Below are 18,283 nucleotides of genomic sequence, written 5' to 3'. Positions count from 1 at the left end.
GTCAAAATAATCTCTATTTATCTAATTCTGGCTCTTGGTAAAGCCCCTAAGTTGATCCAAGACATTGTAGCTCCTCCCACTTTAAGCCAACTATCTTCTGCTTTACCTCGCAAACAGAACGCTCGGAGAGCAGGTGGGTGGAGCCCCATGATACAGAAAAAAAGGGGGGTTAGAGCAGGGGTGGAAGAACTCCTGCAAGGTTTGGATGTGTCCTTGATCCAACACAGCTGATTTAAATGGCTAAATTACCTCCTCAACATGTCTTAAACAGAGGCCTGGTAAGGGTGATATCTAAAACCTGCAGGACACCCGCCCTTGAGGCCTGGAGTTCCCCAAGTCCCCAAGTCTGAGCTTTTGGCTAATTACTTGTACTATATTATATGCTCACCTCATTATTAGAAACTTTGGTCTATTTAACAGGAATAGCAAAGGCAGACCTCTTCTGCTTTAAAAAAAAAAAAAGACCAGTGTACATGTGGACTATAGGTGTGACACTGAAAGCGGAGGGAAGCAAAATGTACAGGAAGAATGAGAGGTCAGCGAGTTACAATGTGTGAATGACTGGCATTGGAGTGGGAGTGGGTGTGTCTTTGTGACTGAAAGTGTGTCGGGTTCCACCTAAATGGGAAATGTGGAATCCAATAATGACATCCTCTCCAATGCATGTGCGTCTATGAAGTGGCATTTCCAGAGTGGATATGAATGTCTTTACCTCATGTGAAGTCTTACAGTGCTGGCTCAGAGGATTAGTCTGGTGTAACACACACACGCACACGCCCGTGCACACACACACACACACACACACACACACACGTACAGTGCGTATATATCCTCCAGCAATCTCTGGGCGAGACAGGAAGGCAGAGGAAAGACATGCAAGATGGCAGGAAGTTATAAGAGGCCTCAAGGGGACCCACAGGAAGCTATAGCTGCCATTATTGACCAAACAAGATTCAGTGAGTTTGCCTGTGTGTGTATGTCAGCCTCATATACCACACGCAGCCTCTTGATTACTCCTAAAGACCGGTACTGTTATTAACAACAACAAAGAAAAGATCAAAGATGGACTTTTTTAGTCTTAAGACGTGGTGAGAAATTAATTTGGTCACGTCACTCATCTCTACAAACCATCACATATTGGGCTCGCTCCACACTGAGCACTGAGATGAGTCAGAGTATCCTTGCTTTGATGAGTCAGTCAGTAGCTGTTAGTAGCCTACAGCTTCTCCCCTCATACAAACAGGGCTTGACCACTTTTATAATGAGACTGGCACAGGACAGTGAGCACTGGCTTTACAACAGACAGCATCAGAATTGGGAAGATCGCTCCATAGAGAAATGCAAAGGAAGGAGGAGGGGAGGAAGGAGAGGAAAGAGGGTGCATCCAGGGCATGCACTGGGAAGGAAACACACTCCCAGTGGCCCAGAGGGACAAGAACATTTCCATTCCCTCCTGTTACGCAATCCATTTCTGATCTGCGTCCGGGCTCAAAAGCCACACTGGAGAGAGCATTTATGTTTTATCGAGTCTGCTATTCCTGGAAACACAAATTTGCCATTGCGAAATTTACTTGCTTCTAAAATCAGCAACTGAGAGTCACATGGAGAGGATGATAATAGAGGCTGGTTCATCCAGATGTATTGACTGACAGCAGACAGCTGGACGACTGATCAGTGCGGTTTGGATTAAAACTGTCCCAAATCTCAGGACAGAGAAAGAAGGAACGAGGCTCCCACACACAGAGAGACAAACACAAAGCAGACAAAAAGAGGGCAGAGAGACGCACACTAATCTGACCCTGCCAGAACTGCACTCGCCAGATGTTCGACTAGTAGACCTGATCCAGTTGCACCAACTTGCATATATATCCTCTCTCATCTCAACTCAAAACACATGGATAACAGCACACTGAGTGGCATGCAAGTTTTTTGCAACTTGTATGCAAAGATAAATAGTATTATGTCGATGATGAAGTGGCATTTGCTCTGTTTTCTCAATTTTTTTTCTTTGGAGTGGTTCAGTGGAGCTCTGTAGCTGCAAATGTGTCCACACATTGTCACCATATGCCGACCTTTCCACGGCAAATGTTTGTTGTTATTAGCTGACACTTGTAAATCCAAGTCTAGCTGTCCCCAAACAACCTCACACTTGGTTTCTCTTTGTAGAAACCAAACTTTCATTTTGATTTAGTGAACTGCCACCACTGAGAAATGTGCCCAACATGATTAGCGAGAGCCCATTTTCAATTACCCAAATACGAGAGTAATTTCAAGTTTGTTGATAAAAAGTTATTAGCAGAGAATTGCCCCGATAAACAAAAATAAAGCTGTCAATGTTTTTGGTGCGCAGCCAGACATCCCACATGGCCTACATATCAACTATGCGTGAGAGTCCTGAAGCATTGGTGGAAAAAAGCCATTTAAAATGCACCCAGATCCAAAAAACAGAACCCAGAACTGCAGCACATTTGCTATCAGGAAACTGTGCAGCCAGCTGCAAATGTGTACTTTAACTGATGTGATCCATTAGTCCCTTCAGATGTGGTCTTTACTTATTGTGTCAGAATCCGTAGGGATTGCTTCCAGGTTCATTTGCATGGGTTTGCTGAGTTTTTCATCATGAACAGGAGGCTCCACGAGAGACTTGGAAACTGTTTTTTCCTACAGGCTTTCTCCGGGTTGAGATGTTCCACATTTCAAAAAGGAGAGTCCGTGTTTACTCAAGGTAACCAAGGATGAATCCCACATGTGCTTATTCTGCAAAAATTAGCTTAGTGAGCTATAAACTGGAGACAATATGTCATCTGTGTTTTTCTACATTACCAAGCACCTGGGTTTATCATGAAACAGCAGGAATGTTGGCAGAGGCTTCTAATAAAGTTTAAAAAAAAAAAAAAAAAGACTGTAAGAAACATCCCAGTCAGATTTGCCAGGGTTGATGAACCATTGTCTCACTAGATTATTTGTTGTTTGGCAGGCAGTCCCACAAACACAACATCAAAGTCTTAACACAAAACAACTGACATAATCATTCAATACGTGCCATACTCACCAGTTCAACTGCTGGTTAATGTAAATATCTAACCAGCCAAACACATGTGAGCAACACAGTGAACTCAGTCATATGGACATGGTCAAGATCACTTGCTAAAGTTTAAACTGAGCATCAGAATGGTGAAGAAAAGTAATGTAAGTGACTCTGAACATGGCTTTTGGAGAGGTGATGAACCCTTGCCTGCATCACAGCATCACTTCTTACTGTACTTAGGTATACTGAGGTGATAAAGGGATGAACGTGGTCAACAACAATACTCATCTTCTGATGGTCGTTTCTAGCAGAATAAGGCACCGTGTCACAAAGGTCATATCATATCAACTGGTTTACTGACAATGACAAAGACTGTACTTATATGGCCTCCACAATCCCCAGACCACAATCCACTAGAGCACCTATAGGATGTGGTGAAAGAGGAAATTGTCATCATGGATGTACAGCCGACAATCCTGCAGCAACTATGTGATGTTATGATTTCACTATGGACCAAAATCTCTGAGGAATGTTTCCAGCACCTCGTTGGATTTACAAAAATTAAACTGTACTTGCATGAGTTGTTATTCTCATGTGTTTATAAAAAACTGTAGAGAAGCTTCTTGTATATTTGTGTAAACAGACTTAAATATTGTAAATGAGAAAAAATATTAATAATAACTTGAAAAATTTACTGTATTTTATCATCACAAGTCTCTGCACTCAAAGGAAAAATATTGCAAAAATAGGTACAGTTGCCTTTTAGTAATATTTTCTCATTATATTTCCTTAGAGGCGTCAGCATGTACAGTATTAAACCGTGCATAATTTGCTATATTTTTATATCATTCTGCTGCTGAAAGCAGGCATGGATACTGTAGGTTTGAAATGCCACAAATTCATATTGTTTCTTTCAACAGTGGCCAAAATACTGTACATGTCATAAGAGGTAATAGAGTTCATCACCACAGTTATACGTCTGTTATATCTATTCTAGTCCACTGTCATCCAAAACTGGACAGCAGTCCAAAAGTCAGCTGAAGTTTTTCCTTCTACACACACAGAGTAAGCCGAGTGTGCACCGCGTGTCTCTCGACACAGCAGAAGACTCCATTATGAATGTGAGGACACATGGAGGTGGTTTACTCCTCCGTTTGGCCCAGATCTGTCGCTCCCACTCCAGAGGCTCCATTGAGTCTCATTCTCCTTCTCAGGAAAGGCTTTCATATAACAATAATCCCCATCGCCCGTTGCCACAGAAACACACTATGTTATGTTTTTCTTCATTTTTCTTTATTTCCTCCCATGCAACATAGGTCCACCTCTCTCCACATCAGTTCTCTGCCTGAGTAACAATCAGTGTGTCCAGGATGGCTGACTCCAAGAGGTCTGGTACTACAGATTTTTGGATGCCCAGTTAAATCTGTGTCAGCATGTCGGTTCCTGGATCAGTAAAACAGATGTGCAGAACCAATAGCTCACCCAGATGAACATTATTAGGTAGAATCAGTCCGTACATTGGTCAGACTAGACATGAATCCAGCTATTACAGGCTGAGGGATCATTATTTTGGAGCATCATTTTTCCTTATTGAATTTTAAGACATTCTAAATATTAACGCTACTGTGTGCACAACTACAAGTGTTTCATGTGTAAATTGCTTCTTTATTGTTAATATGTGAAGAGTAACTTAAAAAAATGTGTTCCCTGACTGTCTACCTAAGAATTTCCTGCAGACACTTTTATAGGCTAGATGTTCCTGGAAAATCCCAGGATGTAAAGTTTCTGTTCATCATCCAGCACCTTTTCTCAATTAGAGATCTGCACAGTAGTCGACTTGCATTCAAATATTGCTGCTCTTTATAGGTGGTATCAGAAATGCTAGTCGGTTAAATACATTTTTATTTTATTAACATATAACAGCTGCTGCCTTTTGTTCAAAGGTGCTATAACTTCACTTGCCTCAAATTGGGGTTGTAGCCCCAACTAATGCGCCAATGTTGCCAATTTAAAAATGTCTAACATAAAAAAATTAATTTGCATTGTTGCACAAAGCATTTTTTAGTGTTGCATCTAGTTATGGAAATCTACAGTGAGGCACAAACCCAAGTTCTCAGCAAACAGGCCATCAAAAGTAGACCTCTAACAACTATCTGTATACAGTTTTTTCAGAAGTGGACGAGCCCTGGTCCGATGAGAAAACCCTGAATCATCTTTCTGCACTTGTCAAGCGATTTTAAACTCAGGGCTGAATCTTTCGTCCCTACTTCTCATTCAGCACGTCAATCTGCAAGTTTCATTTTTTGCTGAAATATTTACCCCACAATAAGCTGTGGATCACTTAGTCCTCTCAACCATAAAAACTGCCATGATTTGGCTAAGTGCTCCCATATGACGGCATGTTTTTAATTTACCCCAGAAATACTGGTCTCTGCTGGCATTAAAGAGGTTTCGTTAATGTCAAAGCCTAATTTGTTTTAGTACTTTTTTTGTACGGCCATGTACAACATATCAAAGGGCAACCTGTTAATCCCTCAGAATTTACTATGTTGACCTCGCAGCTTTTCTCTCTCCTGATTGAGATAATCAGTGTCTTGATTGCTTTTAAGCTTGAATTTTCGTCAATCAAGCCAATAAATATGCCTCAGCTACAGGCAGCTAAGCTTTAATGGCTCATGCATTATTAAAGAGCAAATTCAGGGTATAATTCTGTGAGTTAGCTTGAAAAAAAATCACTACTGGGGAAACATCTGCTTTGATAAGAGTGAATAATTTTCTTATCATAAACGGAAGTTCCATTGATCCCCTGAATTGAATTTAACAGTGGAGTGATATATCCTGCCGGCAGTAAAGTTTAGCATTCCTAAACACTCAGCAGTGCCAGAAGCAGTCCTGTGGCCACACCAGTCAACACATTGTTGGGAGACAGAGAGAAGCAGGAAATCTGAGGAGAGTGATGGAGACAGACAGGAACAAAACCAACCAAGAGACTGGAAGTCAGCAAAGGGAGAGACAGAAACAGCCAAGCTGTAAAGCCATGACCTGTTTGCAGGGCAGCTGAAACCAACAGCAGCCTTCTCCATTGACGCAGTTGTGACCTGATCCATGTCCACACCATGGGCACACCATGGGCACATGTCAGTACAGTTATCCTAGTCTGGCACAGAGACCAGACCATCAACCTCTGCCAACAACGATAGGGACTGTGGTGCAAGGGTGGGCTGCATACTGGAGAGGATGAGCTTCTGAATTTGTAGTGGCGATTGAGACATGGCCTCACCCAACCATCAAGGCATCCTCTGTAAGAAATCCCCTTCTAATTCCAGACACTGATCTCGTATTGTTTGGCATAATGAGCAGCAAGAAAAGGAAAAGAACTGGGCTGGACAAATCCTGGATTAATTCGTATGACAGATGTGATTTCACTTTAAACTATCCAGTTTGTAAAATGTTTGGAGAAGGGCAAGCTTCTGTTCAACGGCCGCGAGACTGAGAAACCACTAAATAGCACACAAATCTCTTTCATGGAGACTAATATATAAGTTTATGTTACTATTTGGTGTATGAACCGTCTGCAGTGTTTCTCTCTGTTTTTCCAGTTTTTACATGGGATTTAAGAAGCCAATTCAACTCCACCAAAAAAACAAACATGAGGAGCACAGCAGTCTGAAAGCAGGATAAATGTTGTCTGTGTAGGTTGTCAGTCATCCAGGTTATGGTAGTCTTAAGAGCTTGAGAAAAAAGACATTAGACTTTGTTAAGTTTTCTAAAGATGTTTCATTTCCGATCCAAAAACCTTCTTCAGTTCCAAGCTGCTTAGAGATGAAAAACTTAGAGATGAAAAACTCATAATTTTTCCTCCCCTGCTGAAGCCCCTGGACATTTAATGCTAGCAAGACTAATGTATTGCAGCATCCAGAGGAAACACCCTCCTTGATTGCACTTGATCATCAGGATGTACTCCTGCAACTACATATATTGGTTTAGATAAGGATGCTGGCTTGATAGCATGCAGGGGGCACTGCACGTGATGCCTACTTGCTTCACAAATCAACGCAATTCAGCGTCACAAAAACTAACATCAAAAACGAAGTCCTAGAAAAGTTCAGGGCAGCCCCGTGTGAGTGTGAAAACATCTGCTCCACTGCTAAAACAGCTTACTTAATCATGCATCAAGTTGAATCTATCTTTACTCACCACCAGTTCGGAGAAACGCGCATGCAGCTCCTCAGCAGGCGGCATGGGCGCACTGAACTCCAGCAGCTGCAGTGGCACGGTGTCCTTCAGGTTGATCTCCGGGGGCTCACTGCTGCCGAAGCAGCACAGGAAGCCCAGGCCCTGTCGTGTCCTCTTCCTGGGGGGCATGATGGCTGTGGTAACCAGGTGGCAGTAGCGGTGCAGGTCCAGGAAGATAGAGGAAGGGGCCAAGGGGCAGGGAGGGGGAGTGGAGCGGAGGACGAGGCTGCTATCTAGGGGGCATCATCTGGAAAAGAGAGAGAGAGAGGACAACGCAAATGACTCTCAGTTACTTTAAAGTGGATTTAAAGTTTCCTGGAATTTTAACTAACACACTTCAAGAGTTTAATGATGGACAGCATGTGACCTCTGGTGAGCAACACAGCATCTGGGAAGTTATAAGTGATGTGCACTGGCCCGTGCAGTGCCTTTAATCTATAATAATTTATTCCAAACTATTCGACTCTTGGATTGAAACAGGGAAAAACGGGGAAAAATAAATTTTTAAAATCAATCCCTAATCCTAATCCCTAACCCCAAAAACCTCCAAACTCTGGTACCCCTACAACATCTGCGACACAGTGAATGCACTTTCTTCCATCTCACTCCTCAAATATATCTGCGGCTGTGACCACAGCAACCCCACCAGCCTGTTGTTCAAATCTTCTGTTTTAAAGACGCAGCCAATCAGAATAAAGTTGGCTCAAACTACAGGTGAGGGCTGAGGGAGCTAAAGCAGCTTGTCTAAGTCAAAGAAGGAACCGAGATGCTAAATCTTATAAGACAAAAACCGTTATTCTGTGCTGTGAATCATGTAAAGCTGCTCTCCTACAGTTCAAGATTTATAACACGCTAAGACAAGTGTGCATGACATTTCCCCATACAATAAATTATTGATTTGATTCTCAGTCAAATACAGCACAAGATTCATGATGTTCCCAGATCTTGAAGGCCTTATGATGGTCTACACGCCCTGTGTCTCCTGTTGATGTTTCCTTGCAAAGAAATTATTTGTAGTGCACAGGAAGTGAAGCCATTTATGTTTCCCGGAGCCCTGTTTGTTTGGCATAAATACAGGAAGATATGAGCAGCAACAGCCACCACATAAATAAACAATACAGTTCCATGTACAGAAACTGCTAGAATGACTGGAAATGCACATTAACTTACAGTTTATCCAAGCCTATTCTCTTCACTGTGTCCTTAAAAACATGTCCCAAGGACTGCAGAGATATTCTCGCTGTGTGGCACCAGGAGTCTTGACATTACTTGCTCTTATGCCACAACAAAGAAAGCTCTTGTCCATGAGTACAATAGCAACTGTGCAGTATTTGTTGCCTGTGTGTATGTGTGTCTTTGTGTGCATGTGTGTCTTTGTGCCCCGGCAGTGCCTTCCCCCCCTTAGACAACAGTGAGTGACACCCTCTACCAACATGAGCGAGGATCGAATGGTGTAAAACATCCTGGAGGATTTCCTTGATGCTACGAAAAGAATCCGGGTGGTCTTCACTGTGTGAATAACACACTCTTTACACTGTATTATGTCCTATCAGATGCACACACAGTTGGCAGAGCGCTTCTTTATGTAACAGTTAACTGCATTTGTGAATGAAAGGACCTCGGGCCTGTTGTGCAAAACCCTTAGGCATGCAAATCCAGCAGAAACATTTGACCAAGAAATCAATTTGGGAGCCATTTATGGGAACTACAAAAAGTGGCCAAGATGTTTGGAAAACACAAGCAACTACTCCCATGTGTTATGCTTCTATTGATATTCTCACATATCCTGACAAGCATTAAATAATATCTGGAGGTCTGCACCCATCTGTTCAATATGGCAGTGAAACTTTATGACCTCAGTTTCCAGAAGAAGCCACAATCTACTACATCATGACTCTCTCACATGCAGATTTGCTCAGTGAAGGAGTTCTCACTGCACGGTCTAAAATTAGCCACATGGTAAATTCTTTATGAATGCCCTGGGCCCATGACAAGCGCTTAAAGGGGAAAAAATGAAGAGTGAAAACACCACATTTCCATTTTGCCCTTTTCGTCTTTTTTGCTCATTTCTTTTTTCCGCCTCCTTGAACCTGTCATCCTTCTCAGGGCAGAAGGAGCAGACCTACAAATGAACCGGCAGCTATTTTAAATAAAAAGCAACTTAAAGTTTTCTTTGGTTTGTTGAACATGGAAATGCTTGTGTGCCCAACAGTGGGCTTATTTTCGGAATTATTCCATGTAATTCACCTTCCAGTAGTTGGACTGTTTTGTAGTCATTGCATCAGCACTTCGAATGTGAATTCCAGGATGTGTGGCATCTTGTATGCGTGTGCCTGTGTGTGCAGTATATTTGACTCCACAGCGGCATGTGTGTTATGATAGCCGAGGTGACAATCCCCAAGTGCACCGCCCCTCAAATCAGGAGGGGATTGAACTTGGCTCAAGGGTAAAAATGAGCTATGTGCACCTATTCACCTCTGATATCTCCCATTCATTATTCTAGATCAGTTTGGATCATCCTATATAACAACCAAATGCTTTTTACACCCACTCCAAGAGTCACAATCCAAGCCAAAATTCCCTTAGTGATGTGATATGCCCAATCAATATATATTATGTACATTATATACCAAATTCAAGAATAGTAAAAGATGACTACATTAAAAAAAGTCCATCCATTCATTTCAAAGTTTGGTGGTTCAATCCCTGGCTGCTCCAGTCTGCATGCCAAAGTATTCTTGGGCAAGATCCTGAACCTCAAGTTGCTTTATGCTTATTGGAGAATGAATATTGGACAAAAAGCACTTAGGCATAGAAAAAAGTGCTTGTATAAATGGGTGAGAATGGGTGAATGAGGCCCGTTGTATAAAATGCTTTGCATGTTCCAGTAGAGTTGGAAAGCACTATAAGAACCAGTCCAATCACCGTGTTTCAAATTTAAGGTTCACCCAAAATGCACTTTTGAAGCTTTCTCATACAATTCCACTTGCACTCACACACACCATGTGAACACAACTAAGATGCACAGTTGGAAAAACATTTGCAAGAGCCGATTCCATATATTTCATATACGAGGGATACTTTAACAGGCTACATTCAGGGATAAACAACCTACTTTGAAGGACATCATGGAATGATATGCATAATTACAAAGAAAGCTACAGTTCTAAACATACAAACAATACCTGTAATACTCTGCCAGTAAAGTGTACAAAACAGAAGAGACGTGTTAGTCACCACACACTGGAACAGGAATATCCTCACAATATTTCCATTTATTGTGCAATTTGTGTCATGTCTACACAGCTTTCAGCTCCACTGCTGTTTTTTAGATTGCTCCTTGGAAGCCCTGTTCTATGGAGGACCACATCGATGGCGTGGCTCTTGTGGTCCTCCATACTGTTCAAACCGCTTACACTGAGCACTCTGCAAACTCACTGAGAGGAAAAAGCAACTTCTGTTTCAACCTGAAGAGTGCAGAGTTTTTTACGCCTGAAGGCAACACATGATGTGAGCCAGGGGCATGCTCATCACATGATTGTGTACTGTAAAGGGGGAAACCGTCAATGTGGAGTTCTACTGCAACGTCTGAGGGGGAGCATTCACAGGAAATGTCCTGAAATGTGGTGGTGCCAGCTGTGAGTGGCCTGAAAACTTTATTTTCTACCCACATCAACACAATCTTTGTTCGCCACCTGCCCTATTAGCCATATTTTCCTCCCCGCAACTTCCTGAAAATGAAAATCAAATTGAATGATGACGTTCTGACATATCAGAGAAGCCCAAATACAACTGGGAATAAAAAGACTAGAAGAATAGTAGCTGCACAGAAAATGGTCCAGAGCTGCACAAGATGATGATCTTTACAAGCACTTTTTGATCACACCTTATATGGACTTAGATGAGAATCCATTGTGGCGAGTTAGGAGGAAAAATGGGAGAGAACAGCACTTTAAAAAAAGCAAGGTGGCAGAATTTCAATAAAAGCCCCATCAGGGAGATAAATCAAGGAGATTGGTCTACCTCAGACTGTAACAGTGACAGCTTGTTATCAGTTTTATTAGTATAAGATATAAGCACAGTGCCAAAGCTTTATTGTATGGAGTTAGTTATAGCTGCTGCCGACAGCTGGCCGAGCCTAATGGAAAAGAGGCCGCTCTACAGGGGTTTTAAAGCCATTCAGCAAAATGCACTGTCCAGTGTTTCTATCTTCACTCTCCCACTGAGCCCCACGTGCGGCCAGTCTTCACTCAGCACCAGGTCTGCTGGCCTGCTTCCAGCCTGTGCCCTGGGAAAGTGGGCCAAGGAATCCAAACACACACATACATTATATACACAGAAAAAATATTGTATATACTGTATGGCAAATACAAAGAACCAAGAATATACCCATGACTATTTGTGTAACCTTTACTATGCTTTGTATGAAGGAGTCCCCACACAAACACAATCCAAATTGACCGTGTCCACTGCCATATGTGACCTGAGAGCCCGTCTTCATCCCCCCAGCTTTTCATTTCTTCACTCCCTGTCATCTCCCATTATTCCTCTCTTTCAGGGTGAACAGAGTCCCTTCATCAACCCCCCTCTGACAGTAACATCTGTCATTTGTCCTTGCCACTGCTCACCATCTACTCTGTCCATCTTTAATCCCCATTTTCTGCTCTTCTGTTCCTTCCATTTAAATGCTTTCCATCCTTGACAAGCTGTTACTTCTGCCTGGAAGCATATCTCAATATGTACACTTTACTTTCTTTCTGGGCAACAGTCGGGAAATGTTTAGCTTATTGCTTAGCTTATTAATGTATAGCTGAAAGGAAACGTAAACAATGCAGTTTTAGAGGAGCTGGTAAGAATGAAGCTGCTTCTCTCTTGCTCTCAGTCTGTTCGCTGGTTTTGGTTTGAGTAGCTTGGTAGGAGAAGGCAGCCAATATGTAGCACAACAGGGAAAAAAGGAATATGTGAAACAGAAAAATATGAACTTTTTTGGAGTGAATTATCTATTTAAATGCATGGTTGGCTAAAAAGAAACATTATCATCTAAGATATATTTTCTTTTGCTGTGCTCCCTATTTTTATACCAGCTCCTATACATCCACATAAACGTCTACCAGTGGAGTACTAACAAGGATGCCCTGGACTTCTGGGCATGTTGCTTAAAGCCATATTGCTGTGCCTGCAATTAGAACTAAACTATAGAAACCTGAGCAGAAAAATATGCATAACCTGGAGACATGCAGCTTAAAATGATAAAAGAATGAATAAAAGTAAACTGAGAATAAGCAAATATTTGAAATACTATAATGATACACTTTTACTATTAAGAACATTATGAGAGTCCATACTCTTCTCTTGGAAACAGGTGAAGCTGTACCAGAAATGTCGACCCTAAATCACACAGACTTCCTTACACGCCTTTGCTCATCTCTGGGAAACAGATGCATGTATGGAAAAGGAAGCTTTCACTGAAGAGCAAAAAGTTTGTGGACCTCTACGGACTCAAAACATCTGTGTCGAAATGGGAATAAGTGCGCAGAGATTTGTCACTGCTTGTCAAGATAAAGAATTTCTGTACGCACACAGACATGTCTGTAAAAAGTATGAAAATAGACATATTCTGCTGTATGGCATTTATATAGCCAGACACTCATGTAATAAAATCAAATATAAGATTCAAATATAAGCATATACTTTAAACCAAGAGATGTCAAGGAGAGTGAGAAACCTGCTCCCCTATCTCTGAAGGGTCTGAGCAGAAAGAGAGAGCTGGGAAGGAGACAAGGGAAGGAAAGACAGGAAGAAGGGAGGAAGAAGGGAGATACTATTGCTGCCACTTCTCATTGAGCCTGCTACCTCATCCTTCATCCACAGTGTTGGGAAGTAGGTCAGTGGAAGAGGAAGATGAGGAGGAGGGGAATGCAGTGAGGAGAGACATGCTGCTGCTGCTGCTGCAGGATTTTCTGTGTGTGCAAAAGACCGAAGAAGAGAAGCACTGGCTATCTGTGCAGAGATCAAACATCTGTGCCTGCATAATTTCAACTCTCTCCACAACATCTGCCAAACAACACAAAGCTGTCCGAACTGAATGCAAAATCAGATCGAAATCAAGATCTGTTTTTCACCCATTCCTCTTCCATATGAAAAGCTGAATCATCCACTTACTCCTAGAGGTCATTTTTACTCTGCACAATACACACTCCTTAAAGATGCTGCAGTGAGTTCCTGCAACTCTTTCATTCCCCTGTCATTCTTTTTTTTTTTCCTCTATCCACCTTTACATCTGCATCTGCAAGTATCTTTGTCATTTGCTTGTGAATACATTGATGGATGCATGAATTCTAGTTGAGATACTTAGAGAGAAAGAATGGAAGTCAAATGTGCTCTGGTGGAGGAGGGAAAAAAAGCGACAATAAAACTAGTCGAGACAAATAACAAGCAGGATAGGCCATTGACTATGTTTTACAGAGGCAATGAATAAAAGATCAGAGGGAAGCGTGTGGTGCACATTTATTCTGCACACATATTGTTTCTGGGTCCCACAAATGAGGACCATTCCTTCGGGGTGCTGGGCCATGCAGGAGGCGGGCTTATGTAAGCCAGTACCAGGGATGGGAGAGCAATGCCACGCTGGCACAGACAGGAACAAGATGAAGCATTGACTGAAAAAGTGGCATTGTTGTAACAAGCTGCAGGGACAGAGATGGGAAAGGTGGGATTAGGTTTAAACTTTTACTTTGTCCTACTTGATGTAGTGACACTAATAAATGCTGAGGAACACCCATGATTCAATTCCAGTGGTACTCTAATTACAATTTTAATTATATAGTTTCCCATTTGGTGTTGGAAATGACATGCATCATCTACTGGGAGGTAGTAAACATGGCTCAATCAACCTCATCTTGATTACTTATCATAGTAAAGAAAGAAACCACTTGAGGTTAGCTCCAAGAACAATCAGCAAATGGGACGGCTGCACACAGAAAATCCTAAAATTCCATCTTTCTAAAAAAGAAAAGACTTGGCTAGATAAGCAGAAATTAAGAAATCCTTACACTGGATTTCTTGACAATGAAGAGCAAATGTTTGACAAAAGTCAACTGGACATGCAAACACAAAGTGTGATAATGCAACAGAAATCTTGTCCTAGCGGCATGTCTCCATATTTCTTGGTAGTCATATTTCCATATGTAAAACTTGCATCTGTCCTTTTATATGGATGTGAACTATTCATGCTCATTAATTTGACAGGAAGTAGCGATTCACCCCAGCCGCTGAAGACAATAAAGCCTTGGCTGTTGTTGCCCCAGACATGCCCTCTGCAGCATGCCCTGCTCTCCCCTTTTATCGTCTGCCTGTTTGTCCTATGACTAATGGGCCGACCCTTTGATTCTTTTCTCCCCACACTAAAACCACTGGCTGCAAACCAAATCACCTGGGACACTGAAAATTCACTTTCTCAAGGATGTGGCCCACCCACGGCCCATGCTCCTGCCCCAGGGAGGGCATGTACACCACATACATCTTATTCTGTTAGAGTGAGGGGTTATGCTGTAATCATTTACTTAACAGTGACATATAAGCAAGAAACCCCCCGCCTCCATTACAAGAGACATACATGCAAACACGTAAATGTAAGTTTAATCTCTGTTGGCAGGAAGAACAAAGTCATCTTATTAATGCATCACTTCCTCAATTACAGGCAGATTAGCACCATGGGTGGTCAGCTTATAGAAATAAATAATGATTAATCTGAAACAACTGGCATGAATAACAGACAGGATCCACTGGTGATCTAAATAACGTAAACTGTAAATTAGAAATACACAGTACACCACACACATTGTGACATGCATTCCCGAGGCATGACATCACCCATCTAAATCCAGTTTAGAGCTCCATGGTTAGCAGAGCCTCAGTTGACAAATGACCAGAGCTGACAGCGGAGGAGCTGCCATTATTTCACGGCACATTTGCATGTGCTGCATTCCTGTGCTTGTTCTGAAAGCACACATTCTGCGAGGGATTTCATGTTGGCCAACAGCGCTTTCATGAGAGTCTGTACACTCAGTGGCTTTCTCATGTGGACCTGGACAATGGGTCAGATTTGGTTGGAACAATTCTGCTGGGGCCCAACGGGGTAGGTTAGTGCAGTCTCCGTCAGAAGACTGCAGTGAATGTGCATCTGATCTTCAAGGGGACAGTTATTTTTAGCTATGACAGCATGCGTTCCCTGTCCAGTATAAATGGCCTTTTCTATTAGGACGGTTGTCCTTAATTAGCATGTTTTGGGCTCTGAAGAAGTCACCTGATAGAGATAACCAAACACATACCACCATGGAATTTAAAGATGGAGACTGTACTGTATTTTTGGCTACAGAAAATATTCACTCAGAGAGAAAAGTAGAAGCAACAGAATGACTAGTTTATTCTGCAACCAACAACAGAGTACACCCACTAGCTGATTTAATTCCCAGTTGGATATTTTCAGAACTTAGCAGGAAGTCCGTGATTTTGGTCACCTTTTGACCACATTTTTCCTTTTTTTATTCTGGCTTTGTATAAAAGTGAAGTCTGACTATCAGAGGCATCAAGACTCTGTGGTAAAAACTCAGCCACTAAACTCTTCCAACTCAGCACCAAAAGAATTTCTTCTCCTTTTGCAAAATTTGACTTTGTGAGTCATACAGATATTCATTTTTTGCCTCTACTGTTGTTTATTTGCCTAGACTGAAATTGTGCAATACAAAAAAAAAAAATCACTTTGTATTTGATCATACTATATATACATTGAGTAGTTCCAAACAGTGTGAATAAAAACCCCACCCACAGTGTCAAAAAGTTGGTTAAATCCCCATTGATTACCATGGCTAACTAAATGAACAAGGAAATAAAGAGTGACTTTTGATAGCAACACAGTCTTCCTACATTTTAACTCACACAATACTGAAGCCAGATTCATGGACTCTACAATGTTACAGTCAAGCCTTGATCTACACATGGCCATCAAGAGTTTGAGGTCATTACAGATTAGGGTTGTCTGTGCTGGTATGCCTACGTGCATCTTTCAGGAAAGGAGCTCAGAATCGGAAGATAGGAAACCCACCCTTCCCTTCACCCCCTACTAATTTAACTAATTCCTTCACAACCTTCTTGATTTCTTTGCTAAGTCCTCCCTTTAGTCACTTCCTTTCTGTCCTGCGATCAGATAAGGGAAGCTGCAAGACAGCTGATGACTGATTCAATGATGTTATGTCTTCAGCCAGGACATACAGTCGTGTGAAAAAGAAAGTTTTTACAGGACTATGCAGTTATGTAAAAAGTGAACTACACCCAATGATTCAGTGGCATGTAGACGCACCTTAAGCAGCAATCATTGAGGTTTGCGCACATTCGTTTATGCACAGCTCTCTTAAGGTCCTGCCACAGCATTTGAACTGGACAGATCTGGAATTTCTGGAATCTATTGCAAGACCTTGATTCATTTTTTTATCAATTGTTCTGCTTTAGATTTTCTTCTGTGCTTGGGATCATTGTCTTTTTGCATGACCCAATTTCACCAAAGCTTTAGCTGTCAAACAGATTGCCTCAAATTTGACTCTAGAATACTTTGGTATTCAGTAGAATGCATGATCAAGTCAATGAATACAAGATGAACAGGTCCCGTGTTTGCACAACAAGCCCAAACTGTCAACCTTCCACCAATGTGCTTGACAGCTAGTATAATGTGCTGTGTTGTGATGTTTGTATTATGACCAACTTTGGTCATTTTTGGCCCACTGCCCCAAAAGACTTCGTTTTTCACATGACTGTAGCGTGGCTCAAGACTGAGTCACTGGGAAAATTCGTAGTGAACTAACACGTCTGAAACACATGACCCACAAGTACAAAGAATTTCATGGCCGCCCTCACATTTCTCACCATGGATGCAACAAACTAACAAAGACGGAACACCACAAAGCAGGCATCTTTAAGTAGCTTCCATACAGTATAGAGTGAGAAGTACACATAATATAGGGACAACCCACCCCCTCAAAAAAACAAAGTACCTCCACTTAAACTACCCACAACCACAATTATTATTAATTACTTTAATAGTTTGTGGTTAATAGTGTTGCTTAAATATTTCCAGACTGTCTCCAAGGCAAATGCAATCAAATTTAGACAGAGGCATTTTTCATTTTATTTTGTTTACAAACAGCTCTGTCAGACAGCCAATGCAAGGATGGGGTAATTATATGGATTTGGCCCATGTTTGTAGAGTCCTTACTGGTTATGTACATGAACCAGACACACCATCTTAGAGCAGCCTACGTTTTACATCTATATGTCAACTGAGGACTCGGATGCTGTTAATTGGTTATTCTAGACAATAGAATCGTCAAACTTACCCATGGTGTCCACATTGTGCCATGTTACCAATCAATCAGTCCGTCACATTGTAAATTTTAATCTCTTTCATAGCTAACAGCTGAAATTCTCAGAGGTCCTATTGGCTTCTAGCCTCATTGAAAACAAACATATAAGCATAGTTGGTTTTAACAAGGCCATGAGGCACAGTAACCCATCTCACCCATTAAGCGGAAATGCCTCAACTCAACCACTGGAAAAAGGGGAGGGGGTAGGAGATTTTTCCAATCCTCCAGGGATGTCATTAATAGCCATTTCATTTAGTCTGATTCATTAAAAAAAATGCAATTTCCCGATGCAAGGAACATTTATAACAGTGCAGGCCACATAAAGTGCCAGGGGGTTGTTACAACTATGCTTTTAAATTGTTGCTTTAACCAAAACAAATCTAGCAGCTCCATAGAGCAGTGCAGGGCGCCCTTTAAGCATCCAACCATGTACAGTTCCAGTTTGAAGCAAATTATTAGAAACATGGTAAACCCCTTCACAGAAGCCACGAACCACAGACACGGGTTACATGAAGAAAAAAAAAAGCTGAAATAAGAAGCCATCCAGCAACAGACATCTTGGGCCACGTTAACAAGGGATTAACACGACTTTGAAAGCCTGTCT

At 41.7% G+C, this 18,283-nt stretch overlaps 1 protein-coding gene across 9 annotated transcripts in view; it reads right to left on the bottom strand.

The window, feature by feature from the left end:
* Nucleotides 1-18,283, bottom strand: part of daam2 (dishevelled associated activator of morphogenesis 2) — a 110,566-nt gene that overhangs the window by 62,912 nt on the left and 29,371 nt on the right. For 8 of the 9 annotated variants that reach the window (XM_025900709.1, XM_025900714.1, XM_025900712.1 and 5 more), the window contains exon 2: nucleotides 7,226-7,511. In XM_025900709.1, the coding sequence (XP_025756494.1) occupies nucleotides 7,226-7,393 (168 nt within the window). In that variant the 5' untranslated portion in view covers nucleotides 7,394-7,511. Of the gene's footprint in view, nucleotides 1-7,225; nucleotides 7,512-18,283 lie in introns of those variants that run through there. The other variant, XM_019348847.1, reaches the window with a different exon arrangement.

Source organism: Oreochromis niloticus, linkage group LG19 (assembly GCF_001858045.2).
Source record: "Oreochromis niloticus isolate F11D_XX linkage group LG19, O_niloticus_UMD_NMBU, whole genome shotgun sequence".
In the NCBI taxonomy this organism is placed as follows: domain Eukaryota; kingdom Metazoa; phylum Chordata; class Actinopteri; order Cichliformes; family Cichlidae; genus Oreochromis; species Oreochromis niloticus.
Note: the sequence above shows the minus strand (reverse complement) of the source record. Positions and strands in the feature narration are given on the sequence as shown.